This window comes from Dendrobates tinctorius, unplaced genomic scaffold (genome assembly GCF_039654945.1).
Source record: "Dendrobates tinctorius isolate UK_male_01 unplaced genomic scaffold, ASM3965494v1 ptg000162l, whole genome shotgun sequence".
NCBI lineage: Eukaryota > Metazoa > Chordata > Amphibia > Anura > Dendrobatidae > Dendrobates > Dendrobates tinctorius.
In genome coordinates, this window is record NW_027361829.1 from 15,526,617 (window position 1) to 15,553,546 (window position 26,930).

The 26,930-nt window shown below is 41.8% G+C and overlaps 1 protein-coding gene across 1 annotated transcript in view; it reads right to left on the minus strand.

Annotated features, from left to right (window-relative positions):
- PKD1L1 (polycystin 1 like 1, transient receptor potential channel interacting) overlaps positions 1–26,930 on the minus strand; it is a 901,078-nt gene that overhangs the window by 50,186 nt on the left and 823,962 nt on the right. Inside the window, exons 60-61 of the mRNA XM_073549827.1 lie at positions 20,699–20,833; positions 1,861–2,100 (exon numbers count right to left, since the gene is read on the minus strand). Of these exons, the coding sequence (XP_073405928.1) occupies positions 1,861–2,100; positions 20,699–20,833 (375 nt within the window). The remainder of the gene's footprint in view (positions 1–1,860; positions 2,101–20,698; positions 20,834–26,930) is intronic.

A 26,930-nucleotide genomic window follows, 5' to 3' on the forward strand; every position in this document is an offset into this window, starting at 1 on the left:
TGGTGTCATTCTTATTTAATCATGACAGACTGATCTCTAGCCCTGTCCTCATCAACACCCACACCTGTGTTAATGGAGCAATCACTGAAACGATGTTAGCTGGTCCTTTTAAGGCAGGGCTGCAATGATGTTGAAATGTGTTTTGGGGGATAAAGTTAATTTTCTAGGCAAATATTGACTTAGCAAGTAATTGCTGTTAAGCTGATCACTCTTTATAACATTCTGGAGTATATGCAAATTGCCATTAGAAAAAATGAAGCAGTAGACTTTGTAAAAATTAATATTTGTGTCATTCTCAAAACTTTTGGCCATGACTGTACACTTTCTTCAAGCATTGGTACAAGAAAAGGTCTGCAACTTTCAACAAAACCATGACTTTTATGCAGCACAATGCTCCATTGCAGCATCAAAATCTCCACTGCTTGGCTGCCAGTAAAGAACTAAAGATGAAATAATAATGAAATGGCACCTTCTTCACCTGACCAAAGCCCTATTAAGAACTTGTAGGCCCTTCTTAAATGGGAGTTTTATGGTGAAGGAAAACAGTCACCTCTTTCAACAGTGTCTGGGAGGCTGTGCTTGGTGCTGCACAAAAAGTTTATTGTCAAAAGTTTATGAAAACAGAAAGCTAATTACTGTTATTGAAAAGAAGGGTGGCTATATTGGTTGCTGATATTATTTAGAAATAATCTGAAATATATTTTTGTACATTTTGAGTTGTTTCGTTATTATTCTCACTTTAAGGTTATGAACCCACGTATGCAGAAAATTCCTGGCTGAAATCCGGACTCCTTATGCAAAAAAACGCACGTTTTTTATGCATCATTTTTTTCCGGAGCGGCCCCAGTCTCATAGAAAATAGTTAGAAATGCGGATTTTTCCACGAAATTAAGGCCATGTGCACACGTTGCGTATTGTGATGCTGATCTGCAGCGTTTCAGGCTCTGCGGGTCCGCAGCAGATTTAGGTGCGTTGTACAGTACCATTGTTTTCAATGGTAAACTGAAAAACGCTGTGCACATGCTGTGGATTTTTCCATGCGGATTTGCTGTGGGTTCAAATCCGCAGCATGTAAATTCTTTGTGCGGAATCCTCAGCGGTTTTAAACCTTCTCCATTGTAGAGGTGTGAAACTGCAGGCTAATCCGCAGGTCTCTTGACCTGTGGATTTACCTGCGGATTTTTCCAAATCCACGCAGAAAAATCCGCAGCACCTAAAACTACGTATGCACATAGCCTAATGAGCATGCTGCATTTTTTACCGCAATGTGTTTTTTTTTTGCGGAAAAAAATGCATCATAATGCACAAAAAGTGCAGAATTCATTAAAATGAATGGGATGCTTCTTGTAAGCGTTTTTAAGCATTTTTGCCTGTAAAAACGCTTAAAAAAATGCGAAAAAAGTGCTTACGTGTGCACACACCCTAACGGATAAAAGTGAACAATTGAGATGGAAAAACGTACATTTTATGCTTAGTTGTAGAATAATTCTGCACAGATAAACTAGTATACAGTGCTGTGCAAATTAATTGGGACAAAGCATTTTTTTAAGTAAAATCGTAAATTGGTTACCAGTCAGTGATTCAAACCAGTTTTAACTGCTTTGAACAGGTGTGAGTACCTGTTCAAAGCAGTTAAAACTTGTTTGAATCACTGACTGGTAACCAACTTACGATTTTACTTAAAAAAATGCTTTGTCCTAATTAATTTGCACAGCACTGTATATGTAATAGTTTAACCACTATTTTTCAAAATTATTCCTCATAACACAATACTTCATAATCAAGATCTCAACAAACAGAGACAATTAATAAAAACCTAACCACTTTCATATAGATCTCGAGCTAAGATATGATGCTTACCATTCCAGTCCATAGAACAGTAAATGCGATGAAGAGTGCTCCATAAAAACATGCTGTTGAAATGTCGATTGATTTTATGTGATTTTGCAAAAAGTGGATATACTTAAAACCACGTACCCCTAATAAATGTATAAAAATAGCCTGGATTGAATTTAGAACACTGCAAAAAGAGTAGCTTTCTGAGGAGAATATGAGGTGTCCTAATGAAGAATAGGCCATGGTGAAGACAAATCCTATGAGCTGCAAGAACAAACATGTAAGAGGTCAATCACATGCTAATGCCAATATTTTATTTGTTACTAAACATACATTTTGTCAAAATCACACATTTACACTTAAAAGGTTTTTCCATCCAATAAAATGTATTGTTAAAAGGGCTCAGACCCAAATAATGACAGAAGTGATACTTATCCAGTCTCCCAGTGGTTCCTAGTCCCAGGTAGTCGATGCTTCCTAATCACAACATTAACATACCAGAAATAGTTAAAAATAACAATTAGTCAATTAATGGCTGAGGTTGGTCAACCATCCATCCAGTGATTGTCTAAGCAAGCAGATCTGTTCACTTCAAGGGTATCAAGGATGGGACGAAGAAGCAAAAAGTAGCATGGATTGGTAGCGTGACCTGGATTGTGAGATAGTAACTCCCTATCACTAATTAATTAAATGCAGTAACATACTTAATTCAAAATAACATATTAAATGGCAAAGTTACAGTGCTGGGCAAATTAATTGGGACAAAGCATTTTTTTAAGTAAATCGTAAGTTGGTTACCAGTCAGTGATTCAAACAAGTTTTAACTGCTTTGAACAGGTGTGAGTGCGTGTTCAAAGCAGTTAAAACTGGTTTGAATCACTGACTGGTAACCAACTTACGATTTTACTTAAAAAAAATGCTTTGTCCCAATTAATTTGCATAGCACTGTATTAATGTCCAAGTACGAACTCAATTGATCACATTTGTCAAATATTAAAAAGTTTTTTTTACATTTGAACTATTGTTTATTCTGCATGAATTTCTTTCTGCCGAAGCCCATTTTCACTTCCTGACCAGGACAAATTTTTCAAATCTGACATCTCTCACTTTATGTGGTAATAAGTCTGGAATGCTTATACATATCCAAGTGATTCTGAAAATGTTTGTTCTCTACACATTGCAGTCTATGTTCGTAGTATATTTAGGTCAAATTGGTTTAGGAAAATATCCGTAACTCAAGTATTGCAGGACATTAGATTAAACATCAGTTTTATAAATGAACAAGTCCAATGAAGGGACTATGTAAAAAAATTGTGAAAATATAAAAAAAAAGACAAAATATGAAATCTAAAACTCCTGAAATGATGTCACAACAACCATCAGCACCACAGTACTGAATTGTTGGTACTCCTCATTTAATGACAGAAAAACAATGGTCATAGAAATAACATGAATCTGACAAAAGTAATAATAAATTAAAAATCAATGAAAATGAACAAATGAAAGTCAGACATTGCTTTTCAACCATGCTTCCAAAGAACTAAAAAAAAATAAAACTCATGAAAATAGGCCTGGACAGAAATGATGGTACCCCTGAAAACAATGTGACAAAAGGGACGTTAACTCAAGATGTGTCCACTAATTAGCATCACAGGTGTCTACAATCTTGGAATCAGTGAGTGGGCCTATATAGAGGGCTACAGATAATCACTGTGCTGTTTGGTGACATGGTATGTGTTACACTCATTATTGACCAGAGGAAGCGAAGGAAAGAGTTGTCTCAGGAGATTAGAAAGAAAATTATAGACAAACATGTTAAAGATAAAAGTTATAAGACCATCTCCAAGCAGCTTGATGTTCCTGTAACTACAGTTGCACATATTATTCAGAAATTTATGCTCCATGGGACAGTAGCCAACCTCTCTGGACGTGGCCGCAGGAGGAAAATTGATGACAAATCAAAGAGACGGATAATATGAATGGTAACAAAAGAGCCCAGAAAAACTTCAAAACAGATTAAAGGTGAACTTCAAGCTCAAAGAACATCAGAGTCAGATCGCACCATCTATTGTTGTATGAGCCAAAGTGGACTTCAAGGAAGATGACCAAGGAGGACACCATTGTTGAAAAAAAAAAATCATAAAAAGCCAGACTGGAATTTGCCAAACTACATGTTGACAAGCCTCAAAGCTTCTTGGAGAATGTCCTATGGACAGATGAGACAAAAATGGAACTTTTTGGCAAGGCACATTAGCTCTATGTTCACAGATGGGAAAATGAAGCATATCAAGAAAATAACACTGTCCCTACTGTGAAACATGGATGAGGCTCTGTTATGTTCTGGGGCTGCTTTGCTGCATCTGGCACAGGGTGTCTAGAATCTGTGCAGGGTACAACGAAACCTCAAGACTATCCAGGGATTCTAGAGAGAAATGTGCTGCCCAGTGTCAGAAAGCTTGGTCTCAGTTACAGGTCATGGGTCTTACAAAAGGATAATGACCCAAAACACACAGGTAAAAACACCCAAGAATGGCCAAAAGGAAAACATTGGACTATTCTGAAGTGGCCTTCTATGAGCCCTGACCTAAATCCTATTGAGCATCTTTGGAAAGAGCTGAAACAAGCTGTCTGGAAAAAGCAACCTTCAAACACAAGACAACTGGAGCAGTTTGCTCTTGAGGAGTGGGCCATAATGCCTGTCGAGAGGTGCAGAAGTCTCATTGACAGTTACAGGAATCATTTGATTGCAGTGATTGCCTCAAAAGGTTGTGCAACAAAATATTAAGTTAAGAGTACCATCATTTCTGTCCAGGCCTATTTCATGAGTTTTAATTTTCTTTTAAATTCTGTGGAAGCATGGTTGAAAAGCAATGTCTAACTTTCATTTGTTCATTTTCATAGGTTTTTGATTAATTTTTACTTTTGTTAGATTCAAGTTATTTCTGTCACCATTGTGGATTTTTCTGTCATTAAACGAGGGGTACCAACAATTTTGACCACGTGTGTATATCCCTTTGAGTGAAGCAGTCATTATCATGCCAGGCGCAGCTCCCGAGCCCATATAATCAAGTGATACTGATACATGTCTGTTTGCGGGAACATCTCAGCATAAAAATGTACTGCTACATCCTATACCAGGAAAGTGTTAACCTAGATCCAAAGTTAAAGGGGTGTTCGAACAATGGCTGTTGGCTATGGAGTCAGTAAGCTAAACCTTTGACTCAGACTCCTCAATTTCTCTGACTCCGACAACTAAAAGCCTAGATCATTAAATCAAGAACAGAACAGACATTTATAAGACACTAGAAATAGTATTATCAGGGAGCCTTACATAACTATAAATATAAGATATAAAATCAAACTTTTTTATTAAAGTCTTGATTAAAGATACCATGACCACACAAATATACAAATAACTGGACCCTACATAAGAGGGGTCCTGATATCAAACCTACCTAGTAGCGGAGGTTGGCACCCTAAACAAATACGAGATTGGCGCCCCCGCTCCACGACGGCTGTACCCTAAATCTCCTAGATAACCCTGGATAAGTGCAACAAACAATCTTTCATTTATCCAGGAAAGAAGTGTATAGGGGTTGCCACATAATTGCTGGGTAGGCAACAATAGAAAAAAGTGCAAAAAACAGTGCAATTGACAAGACAATAAAGTGACATGTGCAAAACAAATGAGTACCTAACTAACTGTTCCCTGTACATGTAAAACCTTCCTATTACTGGAGGTTGGCACCCTACTGGTCAGAGGAATGGCGCCCCCACTTCACGACGGCTTACCCTATGTAAGCCCTGGTATAGCTGATAATTTCACATTAGGGTGAAACAATATTAATTCTGGAAGGCATTATAACATAGTAATATAATAAGGCATAGTAGATAAATATTCAAGCATGTTGATAACCGTAGAAAAAGGTACTCAAGTTTTTGAGTCACAGACCCAGCATCTAACTATCTACCTCCTGATGATACTGTTAGGAGAAACGCATTGAGGTTTTCCTATCCAGCAGGTTTGATATCAGGATCCCCCTTATGTAGGGTCCAGTAGGTGACACAGTTATTTGTATATTTGTGTGGTCGTGGTGTTTTTTATCAAGACTTTAATAAAGGTTTGATTTTATATCTTATATTTATAGTTATGTAAGGCTCCCTGATAATACAATTGATGTCTCTTGAACTTACTGGTTATACTTTTTCTAAAAAATTTTTTGTAAAGACACTAGAAATAGGTCCGATGCTATCGCATCGGGAGTGCGGTGAAATTAACATCTGTGTATGCTTAGTGGTGCTGACAGGAGCAGCAGACATGTCTCACACCGTTTGCGCTTTCCAACATACAGTATATGTTCTATATCATCCCTCTGCATTTTTGTATTGTATGTGTTGGGTCATTTGACCTCTTTCACCCCTTGGGCACTGTTTCTTCCTTGTTGTGTGCTGTATTTTGGTATGTAGTGTTCAGCTCACATTATTATGTCCTGGTTCCTTGGCTGGTCATTGGCGTACGGAGCCGCCCTGGACCCGGCGGTAAGGAAATCCAATGTGCAAGAAGAGTTGTATCCAGTGACCACAGGAGATATGATTCTTAAAACTTGACATTTATTAAGCCATTATATTAAAAAAACACAGATGTATGGAAAAAAACAATCCCAGTGCAGGGAAGGAGACCTACATGTTTCAACCTAAACGGTCTTAACCCCTTAATGACCGAAGCTTTTCGTTTTTTGCTCCCCTTATTTCCAGAGCCATAACTTTTATACTTTTCCATCACTATGGCCATGTGAAGGCTTATTTTTTGCAGGACGAGTTGTACTTTTGAACGACACCATTGGTTGTACCATGTCATGTACTAGAAAGCGGGAAAAAAAATCCCAAGTGCGGTGAAATTGCAAAAAAAGTACAATACAAACTTGTTTTTTGTTTGGCTTTTATGCTAGGTTCACTAAATGCTAAAACCGACCTCCAGGTCATTACGAGTTCATTGACACCAAACATGTCTAGGTTCTCTTTTATATAAGTGGTGAAAAAAAATTGCAAAGTTTGCTATAAAAAATGCGCAATTTTCCGAGACTTGTAGCATCTCCATTTTTCATGATCTTGGGCTGGGCCGGGCTGACGTTTTTAATGATACCACTTTCGTGGAGGTACGTTCTTTTGATCGCCCGTTATTGCATTTTAATGCAACGTCGTGGCTACCAAAAAAAGTATTTCTGGCATTTTGATTTTTTTCCCTCTATGCCATTTAACGATCGGGTTAATCCCTTTTTTTATTGATAGACCCGGTGATTCTGAAGGCAGTGATACCAAATATGTGTAGGTTTAATTTTTTTTTTTATTGTTTTATCTTGATTGGGGTGAAAGGGGGGTGATTTAAACGTTTATTTATTTATTTTTTTTAAACACTAGAAGCATGCCATACCTGATCGGCTCTGCTGCATATAGGCCATGCTCAGATCGCCTATATGTAGCAGAAATACAACATTGCTATGAGAGGCGACCACAGGGTGGCGCTCATAGCAGTGTGTCGGCAACAACCATAGAGGTCTCTATGAGACCTCTGGTTGTCAAGGCAATGCGTCGCTGACCTCCGATCACGTGACGGGGGTCAGCAATGAGCTCATTTCTGGCCGGGCGCCGGAAGTGCTAGTTAAATGCCTGCTGTCAGCGTTTGACAGCGGGATTTAACTAGTTAATAGGCACAGGCAGATCACGATTCTGCCTGCGCCTATTGCGGGCACATTTGAATAGATAAGCGTGTGCACAGCTTTAGTAGCCACCAGAGTAGGTTCCCACACCATTAACATATATTAAGAGACTCGGCACTCAACGTAAGTGATCAGATAATTTAATGTTGTCCACACTAGTAGTAAGCAAAACGTTTCAGTCTTAGATCAGACCTTCATCAATTACAGAATAAAGTAAGGTTATAAGGTCAGGTGGTCCAATAATCTTGGTTGAAGATCACTAGATCATTAAACATTCCGTGTCAGGAAAAAGTAGGGCAAGGTTTGTCAGACCTATGCACATATAGGGTTAAGTAACTGCTGGTCCTGACCTAATAACCTTACTTTATTCTGTAACTGATGAAGGTCTGATGTAAGACTGAAACATTTTGCATACTACTAGTGTGGACAACATTAAATTATCTGATCACTTAAGTTGAGTATCGAGTCTCAATATATTGCGGGCACATGTCCGCAATAGTACATCAGCGGTGATAAAGGGGTTAATCATGGATCCTGTGGTAGCTGGATACAACTCTTCTTGCACATTATATTTTGGTATCTGGTGTCATACACGTTACTGCTATTCCCCACGCAGGCTCTGTAACAGCCGCGTCGTTACCGCGCATGCGTGGGTAGAGCAGGTAGGGCGCGCAGCTGTGGCTGTTACTGCATATGCGCAGGAATAGCGGTGATGTCTATGACACCAGATACCAAAATACAGCTCGCAACATACTGTACAAAAAGCTATACCTACATGCCAGATTTCAATATGAAAAATTCTAATTTTATTTTCAGTACTGAGCATGTATAAATCATTTATTACTATTTGGACTGAATGCAAATGATTCCCTAGTTCATGAGGCACTGTAAGCCTGACTCATTGGGGCTTTTTCGATGTAGGACAACCCCCACTTCCCCCAGTTTTTGGACAGTAATAACAGTATGTTTGTTTTCATTGACAAAAAATTCAATTTTCTGTTTCTAGCGACCTATAGTGCAGTGCTGGTGAATTGCAGCCTAGTCCCCGCACTTGACCTACAGATTCCAGAATCCTTGAACATTTTTAATACTGTAAATCACACACTGCAGCACTTACAGAATCACAATCAGAGGATGACTGTTTACTTGGCACCACACATATCCCGGGCCATGTATCATCTCCCATTACCTTGGTGATGCAGAATTTCATCTTCTATGTGGCTGTTACTGCGCATGCGCGGGAATAGCGGTGACGTGATTGTCACTTGCGGCCACGAACTGCGCCTACGAAAGTGACACTACCGCGGTGCCTTATGGGATTCGGGGATAGCGGCCGGAAGTTCCAACTGCTGATTATATTTATAGTTTTCATAACTTTCTCAAATTCTTATGAAAAAAATTACAGCACATACTGCATTGAACTACTATATCCAATGTATTATATATCTTAAGAGTTGGAGTCAATTCATATTATACTGACTCCGACTCTACAAAAATACACTCCGACTCCACAACTGCAACTCCACAGCCTTATTTCACCAAAGATTAGATGATAACTTTGTGATTGGTGGGGGCCAACCACTTAAACCCCAATGATCCCCGGGAATAGGGCTCTGAAATGCCCTATTGGAATGGAAGGGAGGCCACATGTTCATTGATATTATTTCCTACTACACAAAAAAGAATCCATTGTCATCACTCCGTTTCTAGGGTCAGGACCCCAGAAGGCCTATTGTGACTTATCGGCTGAGCATGCGGTAGACTACACAATCGTCAAGGTTGAGACCCTGACACAAATTGGCATAAATGATGGTTCAGGCCCAGCAGGTGCATCAGTGGTAGTTTATTCCTTCTAAACTGGCAAGGTCCCAGTGTTATGACTTACTGCACCTGACATAAAAGAGGTTGCAGCCTGAGGTACTTTCTCCCACTGCCATGGTGGACTGCATAGTGACTGCTAAATTCTGGAGGGTCTTAATACACTGGGCAGGACAGGCATCCCCTATAATGTGCTCCAGATGCTAAATCTTGTAGAGCGGTATGGGGCTATCAAGAAACTCCAGGGAGACTCTCTCGAGAGGGTGGTAGGAAAGTCCCCACCTGAAATCCGTCATGCAGAACCAAGTCGGCCGTTCAGGTTGTATCCGGCGTGGAAGGGCTTCAATAGTTGACTGATCTTGTCACGAGGTAGGCCATATAAGGGTACTGCTCTACTGGGTTAGACTGTAAATGTAATAGATTCATGCATCATACCATTAGAGGGGACTGTTCCAGGCTATCGAAATGCATCTCTCATTATTACACACAAAAGCTAAGTACTCCATTTCATCTTATTACTCCTGATGAACCTCGGAAGAGGGGAAGCGCGTTGAGTTTATTTTTGGAGCCATGTTTGGTTTTTTTTGCTCATTGTAGTACTGATTTGTTCATATAATGAACTGTACTATTACAGATAAACCTTTGGAGCCAAGGGTGGGCTACTGAATTGTTTTGTGCCATGAACCACATGATTACATATAAATGGGACCTTTATATCTAGAGTCCATCTGTAGTATTACTGCTGATCTGTTTTAAAACTTTTTCCTTTGTGGTGTGAACTATATGAACACAGGCAAACTATACTAATCTGGGGTTTGAACATCCCCTTCTATATTTTTTTATGATTGGGTTACCTAACCCTTGTGTGTTGTGAATTGTGTGACCTCATGCAAATCATATATTTATATCTATATGCTATATTGCTGTGAACATTTGTTTCCTTGTTTTGGACTGTTACATATAATACGGTTCAGGTGAATCTTTTTCACGGGTCTAGGGGTTTGCTGTGCATTAATGGATTTATCAGTGACCTGTGTGCCACATGGCTGGTGAGATTTGGATTGGCTTATTTATATCTGTTCTCTTAATAGAGGTTATACATGTACCCATAAATTTTACACTGCTGGAGGACTTTAATGAACAATATCGTAGTCCCTGAATAGGATATCAAATACATTAGATCTTCACAATATAGGTACTATGAAGAAGAAGATTCATCTACGGTAAGGACAAAGAAAGAAGAATCTATTAAATTTTGACAGTCTAACCCAGTAGAGCAGTATCTTTGAAGATAAGCCAAGAAGATTTTATTTGAACCATCTTACCCTTTCTCACCTAATGTTTCAACTTCTTATCACACCCTGCCACTATAGGGCCCTATAGGGGTAGGGAGAGCCGTTGTGGACTGGGGGGGAAATTGCGCAGGTCCTAGGGCTCCAACCTCCGCTGACAGGAAGGGACACAGAGGCCATTGTAGGGATAGGCACCTCCCCAGGGTGTTCATTCCTTTGGGTATGATGCAATACTAATTTTAGTGTCATTAATTTTGCATTTTTGTAATAAAGCTTTAACTTTTTAAATGGGTATATGAGACAACTGTGAGCCTCTGGATTTTGCTCTCGTACCAAAATAATTTTTTGAAAACTATGATTCAGGCCATATAAGGACCGACTGTCCCCACCTTGCTGAGCCAATGGACACAAACTTTGGGTACCGACAGTCCCTGTGTGCTAAAAGTGTCTGTGCGATGGGCACCCCAGTAGCCCCCAGTGATAAACATTTATGTCAAGTTGAAATAGAGAGCAATCCGGCTATGGCCCTACAGGACTCATGACCCTGATTTGATCTAACCTAGTGCAACCCAGCAAGTTCACCAGCTGGAAAATTGGGATACTATGCATCTACGGGGACTTAAAAGACTATCCCACCACACAGGTGATAATAAACTCACCAGCCAGTAGACAATGTGATGAGGTGGGAGTGGTTGTTAGTCTGCACTAGGAACTGATAGTTGGGAGGGATTTTCCCTTATTCTCTGCCCTGTGGCCATCCAGTGAACATGAGACTGCGCAAGTAGCAACTCCTTTGTATTGTTCAGGAGTAGTGCAAGAACCTTGTGGCCCAGAGGAAGAGGAGCAGGCTGTAGGGGTGACCTCCACTCTGGTTTAGAAGGAGGAGAAAACTCTCATTGAAGTCAGTTGATAGAGCAGTTGGGGAAAGCCTGTGTCACGATCCAATTTTTGGATCTGTGGCAGATCGGGCTCTCATATTAAAACTTTTTTCCTTTCAGGCCATCAGGGTTTAATATTAGTTAATGCCCCCGGTGACCGCTGGTGTTACTGCATTGTGATTAATTATCTATGCAGGTGGAAACCACTACCACCTTCATACATAAGCCCCCCAGGTGCACCAACTAACTGTTGATGGTATTGTTTCTCTTTGGAGACCAACCAAGCTGGAGTTCAGGACCTGACAGAGTTCTGTGGATCTTCAGTTGCCTACTGTTTTCAAGTGGCTATCTCTGCTGTCCTGGAGCACTGCAGCAGAGCAAGCTAAGTCTTGTCTTTCAGTTTATTTAACCCCAAGGTGTCTGTATTAACCTTTCCCTGGTTTTTGGTGCAGTTTACTTTAGTCCCTGTCTCACCTCCTGGGGAGGAGGTTGGGTGTTTAGCTCAGGGCTAAGCAGGAGATAGGGACAGGTCGGAGACTTTGGCCTCACTACCTTAAAGTGTACCCCCAAGTTAAGGAGAGTCAGGACCCCCCTTAGTCTTAGGGGAAGTTCAGGGGCCCTGGTTCCAAATCCCCTGTTTTCCCCTTACTGCCCTGTGACAGCCTGGTATTTTTGGTCCTAGACCTCACAAAATGATATTTGCCCTTAACGGAGGCCACCAAGGAGAAAACAGCCTTTATCACACCCAAAGGCCTGCATCAATACAAGGTATTACCTTTTGGCTTGCATGGCATTTTGGCAACATTCCAGCGGTTAATGGTTATCATCCTCCATCTGCAAAATGCCTCAGCATACCTTGATGATATCATGGTTTATAGCGTGGACTGGGAGAGTCACCTTTCGAAGGTGCAGGTGGTAGTGCACACCCTATGGCAAGCAGGGTTGACCATCAACCCAAAGAAATGTTCTATAGGTTTGGAAGAATCTCGGTACCTAGGGTATATCATTGGACGCAAGTCAGAAAACCCCAGGTGAACAAAATAGCAGTGATACAGAACTTGCCCAACCCTCTCACGATGAGGCAGGTGAGAGCATTAGTTGGTGTTGAGACACGAGTGTCAGTGGGTGCTCTCAACCGCTGGCCTGGCTGTCTTTAGAAAGAGCACATGGACCAGGGCTCGTCCCACTGAACGCCCAAGCTCCTTTTCCTGTTGGCAGAATACTACATGGACAACATATGTTGATGATAAAACAGTGTGGCAATACAGCTCTGGCAAAAATTAAGAAACCACTGCACAGTTTTATAAAAATCAGCTTCTCTACATGTCTGACAGCCATTCCATTCCAGTATCAGTTGAATTCCAACCAGAGAACACCTCATTCTACTTAATGTGCTTCTGATTAGGTGATCACCTGAACCAAATCTTATTTAAGGAAGGAAAGTATAAAAAAACCCTACTGTGGTGGTCACAATCTTCTTGCAGTAGGACAAGCTGAATGGCAAAAAAAGTGCTAGTAATATCCCAAAAGTAATAGTAATGAAAAAATAACTTTTGACCATGCTAAAGGAGTTGAAAAGAAAAGTCTTGAGTGAGGAAAAGAAGGGCTCAATTTTGGTCTTACTAGCAGAGGGATACAGTGAGCGTCATGTTGCCTCCATCCTTAAAATTTCTAAGGTGGCAGTCCATTACAACAAGGTCAAGCAGCAGACATTGGGGACAACAAAACTACAGGCCGGTAGAGGGCGAAAACGACTCTGCACTGACCAGGATGACCGACATCTTATTCGAATGTCACTCAGCAACCGCAGGATGACATTAACTGACCTACAAATAGGAATGGCAAATGGCAGCTGGGGTGAAGTGCACGGCAAGAACAGTTTGCAACAGGCTCCTAGAGGCAGGGCTCATGTCAAGTAAAGCTAGAAAAAGCCTTTCATCAATGAGAAGCAAAGGAGAGCCAGGCTGAAGCTTGCCAAAGACCATAAGAATTGGACCATAGAGGACTGGAGTAAGGTAATCTTCTCTGATAAGTCTAATTTTCAGCTTTGCTCAACACCTGGTCATCTAGTGGTTAGACAGAGACTTGGAGAGGCGTACAAGCTACAGTGTCTTGCACCCACTGTGAAATTTGGTGGAGGATCAGTTATGATCTGTGGATGCTTCAGTGAGGCTGGAATTGGGCAGGTTAATCTTTGCGAAGGACATATGAATCAAGCCGCATACAATGTTATCATGGAAAAACAGTTAATTAGTTCTGCTTAAGCAATGTTCCCCAATGCTGAGAACTGGTTTTTCCAGCAGGACAATGTGCCATGCCACACAGCTAGGTAAATCAATGTTTGGATGAAGAACCACCACTTCAAATCCCTGTCATGGCCAGCCCAATCTCCAGACCTGAACCCCATTGAAAACCTCTGGAATGTAGTCAAGAAGAAGATGAATAGTCACAAGCCATCAAACAAAGAACTGCTTAAATTTGTTTTCTTAGTATTATTTGAGGTCTGCAAGCACTGCAGTTTTTGTCATTTTGACCATTTATCATTTTCTGAAAATGCAAAATTTAGTGTTTGGAAATTCGAAGACATGTTTCCAGTAGTTTATAGAATAAAAGAGCAATTTACATTTTACTCAAAAATATATTTATAAAGTGAAAAATCAGACAAACTGAAAATTTTGCAGTGGTCTCTTAATTTTTGCCAGAGCTGTACTTTATTGAGCCACCAACAGACAAACATATAGTAAAGTCCCAGCAAATGCACAAGATGGTGCAATTTGCAATGTGTCACCTTTCCGCTTGTTCACCAGGATTATAGAGCGAGTGTGGATTTGGGGGGGGGTGCATTATGCTGCTTTAGAGGACTGTGCAGGGGCCATTAAATTTACGAGAGTCTTGTTCTGGCTCTCATAGACTTTACATTGAAAAGTGACCTCCAGCTCGCAAGGCAAACACTGGAGCGATCCGGCAGGTCAAAAATTGCTGGAGACTGATCAGATAAAAGAAGAAGACGGCAGCAGAATAAGTATAAGACAAGGAGGAGAGTCCTTACATTAGTAGCACTACTCCAAAGTTGCAATAGAAAAATGCTTGAGTGGTGTTTTAATGGGACTCTATTAGCACGGAATAACTGTTCAAACTAAGTACAGGCACCTGATCATCATGGCATGGCCAAACATTTATAATTACACTTTCCCACCTGCTTGTTTTCCCTCTATCTCCACCTCCACTCTTCTTTTATTGACATCTCTGGCTTGTAGCCAGAAAAGGGAAGAGATTGATGGAAAATATAAGGATAATTTTCCCAGTTTGATTTATATTTTAGGCAGATTACCATTATAGTCAAACCACATGTTAGCTGCTCCATCAAGGCTTCCCTCTGAAGCCTTGAAAAACAAGATTTGGATTTAACATGCAATGGAGCCATTCACTATAATGATGAAGACAAAGACACTTTGTTTTAACACACTTTTGTGCATACCTCAAAAAGACATAGACAGATGGCGCAAAAACTGACTCCATCTGCCTTATCCTAGTAAATTCATGCATCTGGAGATATACCTGCATACCATTTCTTAGGGCTCTGAAGGAAAAACTCGATGGAGCGAAAAGTGTGTAGCCCGAAATTGATGTGAACACGGCCTTACACATGCAGCTGTGCTATAGGCATAACAGAGATACAACTCTGTTACAGGCATAACACACAGCTCAGCTGCAGGTATAAAACAGACAGCTCAACTACAGACATAACACACACACACACACACACACACACACACACACACACACCCATAGTTCAGCTACTGGTATAATACACACAAGCTTTGCTACAGGCATAACACACAGTTCAGCTACCAGCATAGCACAACACACCTACATGTATAAGGCTGCTTTCACATATCAGTTTTTTGCCATCAGTCGCAATCCGTCAAATTTTTAAAAAAATAGATCCGGCAACTGATGCCTCCGAATCCATTTTTTTCACATAGACTTGTATTAGCAACGGATTCTGACTGATGGCCGCACGTTTCATCCGTTGTTCACCGAATCCGTTGGAAATTCTTTGCCCGTCAGCCGGAGACAGCGGACATAGGAACATTTTTTGTCTCCGTCGAAAAGTCGGAATGTCGGACAGGTCACCTGAGTTCACCTGTCACTTTGTGGCACTACAGCGTGAGAATTTTTCTCGTAAAGCGAGAGGCTTATCTCCAATGACACACTGCCGGAGGGTTATCTCCGGTCAGTGTGTCATCGGAGGCCTATAGAGTGGTCACATCTACTGATGTGACAGCTCTATAGGAGAGATCGTCGTGGGACAATCATTATTAATGGATTAAGTCGGACAGGGAGTATATTGTTGGTTTGTTTGACGCCCTGATACAGTTAGTCCAGGAGCAAGTCCCGTTGTGGGATAGCCGTCATCCGCAGCACTCAGACAACGTGGTGATCTGGCGACTCTGGAATGAGGTGGCCGCAGCACTGATGGATGACTGGGACGATGCCTCTCCAAGGGTCCGCAAGGAATTTCGTAAGTATTTCAATGCTGTGTGATGCGGCAGTGAGCTTGGCCAGGATCACACAATTGTGTGTGATGCTAGTAACTCCTGCCTGTTTCTAGCATCACACACATTTGTGTTATCCCGGCCTACAGTACATTGTCTAATTTTTTTTTTTTCCACAGTGAACAAAGTCAGAACCCGTTGGCGCTCGATGAAGGACCGCTTTAACAGGGATGTCCGTCAGGAGAGCCAGGGTCGCAGTGGTGCAGCAGCAAGGACCTCAACAAAATACCGGTATCATTGGGCGTTGGCATTCTTAAGACCGGTCCTTGCCACCAGAGCGTAAGTATTTTGCTTTTTTGTATTGTGTTTTACTCTGTATTTTTCTATTCCACAGCAGTGCTGCTGAACACTCCCCCGCCACAAACATGACAAGCGCTGCTCCTGCCTGGACCACCACCACCACCACTCCTCCTTCCTGGACCACCACCGCCACCACTCCTCCTGCCTGGACCAGCACTGCCACCACTCCTCCTGCCTGGACCAGCACTGCCACCACTCCTCCTGCCTGGAGCAGCACTGCCACAAGTACTGCAGTACTGCCTGGACAACCACCACCGCCGCCACCACCATGCAGCAGCAGCAGCTGGGGGACCCACATTCAATCTTTGCACCCACGGACCCTGTCAGGACCTCCACCACCACTTCCAGCATGCAGCAGCTACAGGATCCTGCCAGGAGGTCCCCCAGCTCCAGGAGGTCCACAAGTACCAGGCGCTCCAGGCAGGACACACCGATGGGCCACAGGAGACAGAAAAATGGGCATAAAAACAGGAAAACTCTTACCCTCTCTCCCCCTCACCTCACACTGTGTCTCACCCTGCCTCCAGTTCCATCACTGAGCTCCCTTCACTCACTCATTTCGTTGCCCCTTGCCCTAGAACCCCTTACTCGCCTTTAAGCCGTTCCTCGTCCCTCCACACCCCCAACTTGCCACCATCTTCCCCCAAACGTCGCTCCCAGTAGTGTCTTTTTTTGTTTAAAAATAAATGTCATACTTGTTTTCCCCTAATACTGTTTGGTTATTGTGTCTTTCGCTGCCTACACACACTGCGCCGTACACTGTGTGTTTTTGCCACCACATAGCTCCAGTACTGACACATGTTTCTTGTGTCAGTTCTGGAGATATGTGTTGTCAAAAACACAAATATATGACTTGTATTTTCACCACCATTAGTCTCTTTAGTCTACTAATAGACTAGAATAGAGGATGGTGGTGAGAGCAAGGCATATCTATTCTCACCTTGCCAGGTATCCTAAAGAGTGAATTGAGTATGGTGTGTTTTGGCCATTATCATTTCACTCTTTGTGACACAAGGCCAGGGATTCTAGATATAACTTGTAATTAACCACATCATCTATTCAGTCTGTGGCGAATAGACTGAAGAGATGATGAAGGAAATACATGTCATATGAACAATACCCTGGCCTGGTATCATAATTATTTAGCACACCTGGCCTCGTGAGTATACCTATGAGTTGTCATCTTAAGTGTCGCTTCAGTCTGCATTATCTATTGCACGCAGACTGGAGAGATGCTGGAGGTTAACTCATATGTGTATTCACCTAGCCAGGTGTCATAAAATTCTGAAGTCAGGATGCGCTTTTTGGGCATCCTCACTTCAGCATGACACCAGGCCAGGGGATTGTAGAAGTTGTATAAACTTTATCATCTCTCCAATCTGCATGCATACTGAAGCCACAGTGGAGATACTACAACTAATATTTATACTCACATGGTCAGGTGTCATAAAGAGTGAAGGATGCTAGTGCATCCCAAAATCACTATTCTAACATCAGGCCAGGTGATATAAATATTAGTTGTATTATCCTCCACCGTCACTGCAATCTGCCTTATTGAACACAGACTGGAGAGATGATGAAGGTCATACAACTTTTCTTTACAGACTCACCTGGTCAGGATTCCTAGTAAAGTCAGGATGCACAAAACACAGCATCCTGACTTCACTGGGACACCTGGGCAGGTGATTATTGTATTGGAGTGTATAAAAACAGAGTGCACTCGGTACAGCTATCAAAACAGGTTTTTTATTTACATACACACAAGAAAACAATTTTACACCATTTGATCTTGCCATGCCACACGTCCCACATCAGAGATAAATTAGGCCGCAAATTGGTCCCTCATTTGGCCAACTTCATCTGATGACTTGAGAGGGTGCTGAGTGAAATCAGGCAATGGGTTGGCAGCTGGTTCATCTAGTTCAAAGTTAGGGTGCTCTTTAGCCATAACAAAATTGTGAAGAACCACACATGCTTTCATCACCTCATCCACTGTTTTCAGTTTAAGATTAATGGCTGTGCTGAGAATGCGCCATCTGGAGACAAGAATCCCAAAAGCACACTCCACAGTTCTTCGGGCCCTGGTCGGTCTGTAATTAAATATTTTTTTCGTGTGGTCCAAGTCCCAGATGGAGTAGGGTTTCAGCAGGTTTTGGCACATTTGAAAGGCCTCATTCCCAACCATTACAAATGGCAGTGGCCAGGAATCTGCCAAACAGAGAAAGAAAAAAATTTATATTTATGTCTGGGGTTTTGCAAAACACTGAAAAGAAAATAATATTAGTACATGGCAGAACAATAATTCTGCAGGCTTTTGTTTACTACATGGCAGAGCAATAAGCTTTGGATTAGTACATGGCAGACCAAAAACAATTATGCAGGCATTGGTTTTTAAATATTACATACCGTAATGTGACCAGGAGCTGCTCCTCAGGAGGAATCGCACGATGGAGCTGTGTGTGCTGTCTCCGTATGGCTCCTTGAACACAAGAAAGCAAATCCATGAAGCTTTCTTGGGACATCCGGGCATAGTCACTAAATTTTGCCGGGTTTGCCTGGAGCTCGCTATAGAGGGTGTGGTACACTACACGGCTCTCCCGGACTTCAATAATCGGATTTATCCCCAAGCGCCGCCGCTACTGACTTCGCTGTCTCTCTCTCTGCCTTTCTTGCTGGCAAGCAAATGCAAAAGCCTGAAACAGAGCGATGTCCAGATCCAAGTTGAAGCAAAAACTCTTCCAAGGCAGATCCATGTTGACAAAGGAAAAAGCAACAAAATCTGAAGAATTCAGCTGTACAGGGTCTATATAGAGAATTCCCATGACACACGCCCACTGGTGTCCCATTGGTGGATTCTGTTTCAAGGATTTTTCTCCTGTGAAATGTGACACCTAGAGAATGCATGTGCATAAAAACGCAAATGCATGAAAATGCATGCAAACGCTGCGTTTTTTTGTCGTCATGTGTACGCTGATGCGTATAAAAACCGCTGCGTTTGCATGCGTTTCAATTGCGCACGATGCGCTGTGCAAAAAGACGCAAATGTGAAACTAGCCTAAGATGGGGTGCAGAGTGTACATTATTGAGAAATAAATGAACTTTTTGAATTTACCAAATGGCTGCTATGAAACAGAGTGAAACATTTAAAGGGGTCTGAATACTTTCCGCACCCACTGTAGTTGAAACTTCCCTATGTGAGAATGGAAATTCTTTGCCACTGACTCATGTCCTGTAGATGTATCTGGTTCATCTAGACAGCTTATTCTGACTCCAGTTCAATATCAGATTCTCATCCAACACCTCTAGAATCCGCTGAAAAGTATCATCCATCTAAGGAAAGAGCCTATCCGAAGTCAATCGAGTGGTCACAGAACAAACAGAGCTCCAGTTAGGAGTTTTGCATTTGGAGAAGATCACCTTCTATATGTTATCAGATATATTTCATCCACTTATCCACTTCTCTTGGGTCTTCAATGGCTGAGAACTCATGAGCCCATTCTAGAAGTCGACAGCTGTGGTACTGGAAACTGCCTAGGAGTGGTACCTGGTGGCTACCTGCAGCTCAAAGCAGACTCCACCATTAGAAGCTGCAGTGAACACCAGGTCGCTGCTTTGCTACACCCCCCATGCAAACCCAGCCCCATGGCACAGTGGGTCCATGAACCATGTGCACCATCTGTGAGCATGACACTTCCTAGTATTAACATGAGAATAACCCTTTAAGACAACAAATGTTTACCACCATTCATGCCATTAAGGTCGGGTGCCCACGATCCAGAACTAGCAGCGCGTTGGATGCAGGGCAGGTTTACTGTGTCCAAAGCGCCACTAGTTCCGCAGTCTATAGAACATAGGTAAATCTTCATGTGTTCACTGAACCATGCGGATGTACAGTACCATGTTCAATGCATTCTATTGATGTAATTTCTCTTGCAGAGACTGGCGTCTACACAAGAGAAATTGACATGCTGCGGTCTAGAGAGACACGCCGCATGTCAGTCTCCACTGGTGATCCACAGGCGTCTGTGGACGCATAGTGGGCATGGGATTTCATGAAATACCATCCACTGTGCTGTAACAGAATACACAGCGTCAATCCTGCAGCAACTCCGGATCGTACCCTTAGTATGCAGATATTCATGTACAGTAGATGGAGATTTAAATCAGTGAAAAGAATCAGTGACAGCATTGCAATAAAAAAAACACTATTGTACATGCATTATACCACCCATTTACATACAAGCCAGTTTGATGGTCCACATGTTATCATAAAAAAGTAATCAAGTAAATGTACTCACCACTGTGAATGCTGAGCTGGAGCAAGAATGCTGAAACACTGCCACACAAGAAGCCATTATTTTGTAAAACCGGAGCAGTTTTATAAATTTAAGAATTATTAAAAATAAAATGATCCCATGCAAACAACGAATCCACTAAAAAAGAATAAGAAATAAATGGGGCAGTTTTGCAGTAGATTAATGGCTCCAAACATGTTTTAATAGTAGCTAATTATGTATGAAATAAAATGAAATTAAATATAATTGCTTGTTTGCTACAGCCAAATGCTGTGCTCTGCTAGACTCATTTAACCTGAGAGAGTTGAGTATTCAGCTCAGAATTACTGTTATCTTTTCTTTTTCTTTTTTTTTTAACCCCTTAGCGACATAGCCAGTTTGCAGCTTAATGACCAGGCCAATTTTTACAATTCTGACCACTGTCCCTTTATGAGGTTATAACTCTGGAACGCTTTAATGGATCCCGCTGATTATGAGAATGTTTTTCGTGACATATTGTACTTCATGTTAGTGGTAAAATTTCTTCGATAAGTCTTGTGTTTATTTATGAAAAAAAACGAAATATGGCAAAAATTTTGCAATTTTAAAACTTTAAATTTATATGCCCTTAAATAAGAGAGATGTGTCACACAAATGTATTAATAAATAACATTTCCCACATGTCTAATTTACATCAGCACAATTTTGGAAGCAAAATTTTTTTTTGTTAGGAAGTTATAAGGGTTAAAAGTAGATCAGCGATTTCTCATTTTTACAGCAAAATTTACAAAACCATTTTTTTTAGGGACCACATCATATTTAAAGTCATTTTGAGGGGTGTACATGACAGAAAATACCCAAAAGTGGCACCATTCTAAAAACTAGACCCCTCAAGGTGCTCAAAAACACATTCAAGAAGTTTATTAACCCTTTAAGTGCTTCACAGGAACTAAAGCAATGTGGAAGGAAAAAATTAACATTTAACTTTTTTTTTGCAAAAAAATACCCCATATGTGGGGGTAAACCACTTTTTCAGCACACGGTAGAGCTCACAAGGGATGGAGCGCCGTTTGACTTTTTCAACGCAGAATTGACTGGAATTGAGATCAGATGCCATGTTGCGTTCGGAAAGCCCTTAACCCCTTCACCCCCAAGGGTGGTTTGCACGTTCATGACCGGGCCAATTTTTACAATTCTGACCACTGTACCTTTATGAGGTCATAACTCTCGAACGCTTCCATGGATCCCGGTGATTCTGACATTGTTTTCTCGTGACATATTGTACTTCATGTTAGTGGTAAAATTTCATTCAAATAACTTGCGTTTATTTGTGAGAAAAACGGAAATTTGGCGAAAATTTTGAAAATTTCGCAATTTTCCAACTTTGAATTTTTATGCCCTTAAATCACAGAGATAAGGCACACAAAAAACTTGATAACTAACATTTCCCACATGTTTACTTTACATCAGCACAATTTTGGAACCAAAATTTTTTTTTGTTAGGAAGTTATAAGGGTTAAAAGTTGACCAGCGATTTCTCATTTTTACAACACCATTTTATTTTTAGGACCACATCACATTTGAAGCCACTTTGAGGGGTCTATATGATAGAAAATACACAAAAGTGACACCATTCTAAAAACTGCACCCCTTAAGGTGCTCAAAACCACATTCAAGAAGTTTATTAACCCTTTAGGTGCGTCACAGGAATTTTTTTGAATATTTAAAAAAAAATGAACATCTAACTTTTTTTCATAAAAAAAATACTTCAGGTTCAATTTTTTTTATTTTACCAAGGGTAACAGGAGAAATTGAACTGCAAAAGTTATTGTGCAATTTGTCCTGAGTACGCAGATACCTGATATGTGGGGGGGAACGACTGTTTCGGCGCATGGCAGAGCTCAGAATGGAAGGAGCGCCGTTTGACTTTTTCAATGCAAAATTGGCTGGAATTCAGATTGGACGCCATGTCACGTTTGGAGAGTCCCTGATGTACCTAAACAGTGGAAACCCCCTACAAGTGACCCCATTTTGGAAACTAGACCCCCCAAGGAACTTATCTAGATATGTGGTGAGAACTTTGAACCCACAAGGGCTTTACAGAAGTTTATAACGTACAGCGGTACAATTAAAAAATCATATTTTTTCCACAAAAATGATCTTTTCACCCCAATTTTTATTTTCCCAAGGGTAACAGGACCCTAAAAGTTATTGTGCAATTTGTCCTGAGTACGCTGATACCCCACATGTGGGGGTAAACCACTATTTGGGCGCATGGCAGAGCTCGGAAGGGAAGCAGCGCCATTTGACGTTTTTGGCTGGAATTGAGATCGGACACCATGTCGCGTTTGGAAAACCCCTGATGTACCAAAACAGTGGAAACCCCCCACAAATGACACCATTTTGGAAACTAGACCCCCTAAGGAACTTATCTAGATGTGTGGTGAGAACTTTGAACCCCCATGGGCTTCACAGAAGTTTATAACATAAAGCCATACAATTAAAAAATCATATTTTTTAAACAAAAATGATCTTTTCACCCTCAATTCTTATTTTTCCAAGGGTAACAGGACCCTAAAAGTTATTGTGCAATTTGTCCTGAGTACGCTGATACCCCACATGTGGGGGTAAACCACTATTTGGGCGCATGGCAGAGCTCGGAAGGGAAGCAGCGCCATTTGACGTTTTTGGCTGGAATTGAGATCGGACACCATGTCGCGTTTGGAAAACCCCTGATGTACCAAAACAGTGGAAACCCCCCACAAATGACACCATTTTGGAAACTAGACACCCTAAGGAACTTATCTAGATGTGTGGTGAGAACTTTGAACCCCCATGGGCTTCACAGAAGTTTATAACATAAAGCCATACAATTAAAAAATCATATTTTTTCCACAAAAATGATCTTTTCACCCTCAATTCTTATTTTTCCAAGGGTAACAGGACCCTAAAAGTTATTGTGCAATTTGTCCTGAGTACGCTGATACCCCACATGTGGGGGTAAACCACTATTTGGGGGCATGGCAGAGCTCGGAAGGGAAGCAGCGCCATTTGACGTTTTTGGCTGGAATTGAGATCGGACACCATGTCGCGTTTGGAAAACTCCTGATGTACCAAAACAGTGGAACCCCCCACAAATGACACCATTTTGGAAACTAGACCCCCCATGGAACTTATCTAGATGTGTGGTGAGCACTTTGACCCCCCCAGTGCTTCACAGAAGTTTACAACGCCCAGGCGTGAAAATAAAAAATTCGTATTTTTTCCACAAACATGATCTTTTAGTCACCATTTTTTTATTTTCCCAAGGGTACCAGGAGAAATTGGACCCCAAAAGTTGTTGTCCAATTTGTCCTGAGTATGCTGATACCCCATATGTGGGAGAAAACTACTGTATGGGCACACGTCGGGGCTCGGAAGGGAAGTAGTGACGTTTTGGAATGCAGACTTTGATGGAATGGTCTGCGGGTGTGATATTGCCTTTGGAGAGCCCCTAATGTACCTAAACAGTGGAAACCCCCCACAAATGACACCATTTTGTAAACTAGACCCCCAAGGAACTTATCTAGATGTGTGGTGAGCACTTTGACCCCCCCAGTGCTTCACAGAAGTTTACAACGCCCGGGCGTGAAAATAAAAAATTCGTATTTTTTCCACAAACATGATCTTTTAGTCACCATTTTTTTATTTTCCCAAGGGTACCAGGAGAAATTGGACCCCAAAAGTTGTTGTCCAATTTGTCCTGAGTACGCTGACACCCCATATGTGGGAGAAAACTACTGTATGGACACACGTCGGGGCTCGGAAGGGAAGCAGTGACGTTTTGGAACGCAGACTTTGATGGAATGGTCTGCGGTTGTCATGTGCGTTTGGAGAGCCCCTGATGTACCTAAACTATTGAAACTCCCCACAAGTGACCCCATTTTGGACACTAGACCCCCCACGGAACTTATCTAGATGTGTGGTGAGCACTTTGAACCCCCAAGTGCTTCACAGAAGTTTATAACACTCGGACGTGAAAATAAAAAAATCATTTTTTTTCCACAAAAATGATATTTTTGCCCCCAATTTTTTATTTTCCTAAGGGTAACAGGAGAAATTGGACCCCAAAAGTTGTTTTCCAATTTGTCCTGAGTAGGCTGATACCCTACATGAGGGGGTAAAACACTGTTTGGGCGCATAGCAGAGCTTGGAAGGGAAGGAGCACCATTTGACTTTTTCAACTCAGAATTGGCTGGAATTGAGATCAGACGCCATGTTGCATTTGGAGAGCCCCTGATGTGCCCAAACAGTGGAAACCCCCAATTCTAACCCCAACACGCCCCTAACCCTAGCCCTAACCCTAGCCCTAACCCTAGCCCTAGCCCTAACCCTAGCCCTAGCCCTAGCCCTAACCCTAACCCTAGCCCTAACCCTAACCCTAGCCCTAACCCTACCCCAACACACCCCTAGCCCTAACCCTAGCCCTAACCCTAATGGAAAAATGGAAATAAATACATTTTTTTTATTTTATTATTTTTCCCTAACTAAAGGGGTGATAACGGGGGGTTTGATTTACTATTTATGGCGGTTTTTATGTTTGGCGGCTGTCGCACGCTAAAAGACGCTTTTTATTGTAAAAATAGTTTTTGCATCACCACATATTGAGAGCTATAATTTTTCCGTATTTTGACCCACCGAGTCATGTGAGGTCTTATTTTTTGCGGGACGAGTTGACGTTTTTATTGGTACCATTTTCGGGCACGTGAAATTTTTTGATCGCTTTTTATTCCGATTTTTGGGACGCAGAATGAACAAAAACCAGCGTTTCATGAATTTCTTTTGGGGGGGGTGCGTTTCCACCGTTCCGCGTGCGGTAAAATTGATAAAGCGCTTTTATTCTTCGGGTCAGTACGGTTACAGCGATACCTCATTTAGGTCATTTTTTTATGTTTTTGTCGGTTTTATGCAATGAAAACTATTTTATATAAAAAATAATTATTTTTGCATCGCTTTATTCTGCGAGTTATAACTTTTTTATTTTTTTGCTGATGATGCTGTGTGGCGGCTTGTTTTTTGCGGGACAAGATGACGTTTTCAGCGGTACCATGGATATTTATATGCGTCTTTTTGATCTCGCGTTATTGCACTTTTTGTTTGGCGGTATGATAATAAATCATTATTTTTTGCTTCGTTTTTTATTTTTATTTTTTAAGGGGTTCGCTAAAGGGGTTAACTAATGGGACAGTTTTATAGGGCAGGTCGTTACGGACGCGGCGATACCTAATATGTGTACATTTATTGTTTTTTTTTTTTATTATTTTAAAAAAATGAATTTATTGGGGAATATTTTTTGTTTTTTTAACTAATTTATTTGGCGATTTTTTTTAATTTATTTTTACACTTTTTTTAAAATTTTTTTTTACTTTATTACATAGTCCCAGGTGGGACATCACTGTCCTGTGACAGATCGCTGATCTGTCACATCACAGATCACTGTGACAGATCAGCAATCTGTCACAGGCAGTGCACAAGGCTTCCTCATGCCTGCGCTTTGCAGGCACTGAGGAAGCCAGCTTCCCCAGGCCCCCGAAGGCCCCCGTCGCCATCTTGGATTCGGGGGCCTGGAGGATAGGAGTCCCCCGCAGCAGCGCTGCACATTGCGCTGCCGTGGGGGGCTCAGGGAAGCACGGAGGGAGCCCCCTCCCTGCCGATGCTTCCCTTTAACTCCCGGTACACCGCGATCGCGTTTGATCGCGGTGTGCAAGGGGTTAATGTGTCGGGGGCGGTCCGTGACCGCCCCTGACACATAGTGCCGGGTGTCAGCTGTGATAATCAGCTGACACCCGGCCGCGATCAGCGGCGCTCACCACGTGGGCGCCGCTGATCGCGGTAGACGTACTATCCCGTCCCCGGTCATACGGGCCCGGGTACCGTGGACGGGATAGTACGTCTCATGTCAGGAAGGGGTTAATGTGCCTAAACAGTGGAAAACTCCAACAAGTGACCCCATTTTGGAAACTAGACCCATTAAGGAACTTATCTAGATGTGTGGTGAGTAGAGTTGAGCGACTTTTGGTTTTTTAGGGTCGCGTTTCGTTTCGTGAAACCCGACTTTTCCAAAAGTCGGGTCGAGCAAGATCGTCCGATTATAGGGAAAAGTCGGGGTCGTCCCGAAACACGAAACCCAATGTAAGTCAATGGGGAATAAAAGTCGGCAGTGAGAGGAGGACAGGAAACACACCTACAGTGTCCATTTGAATGCCAAAAGCATCAA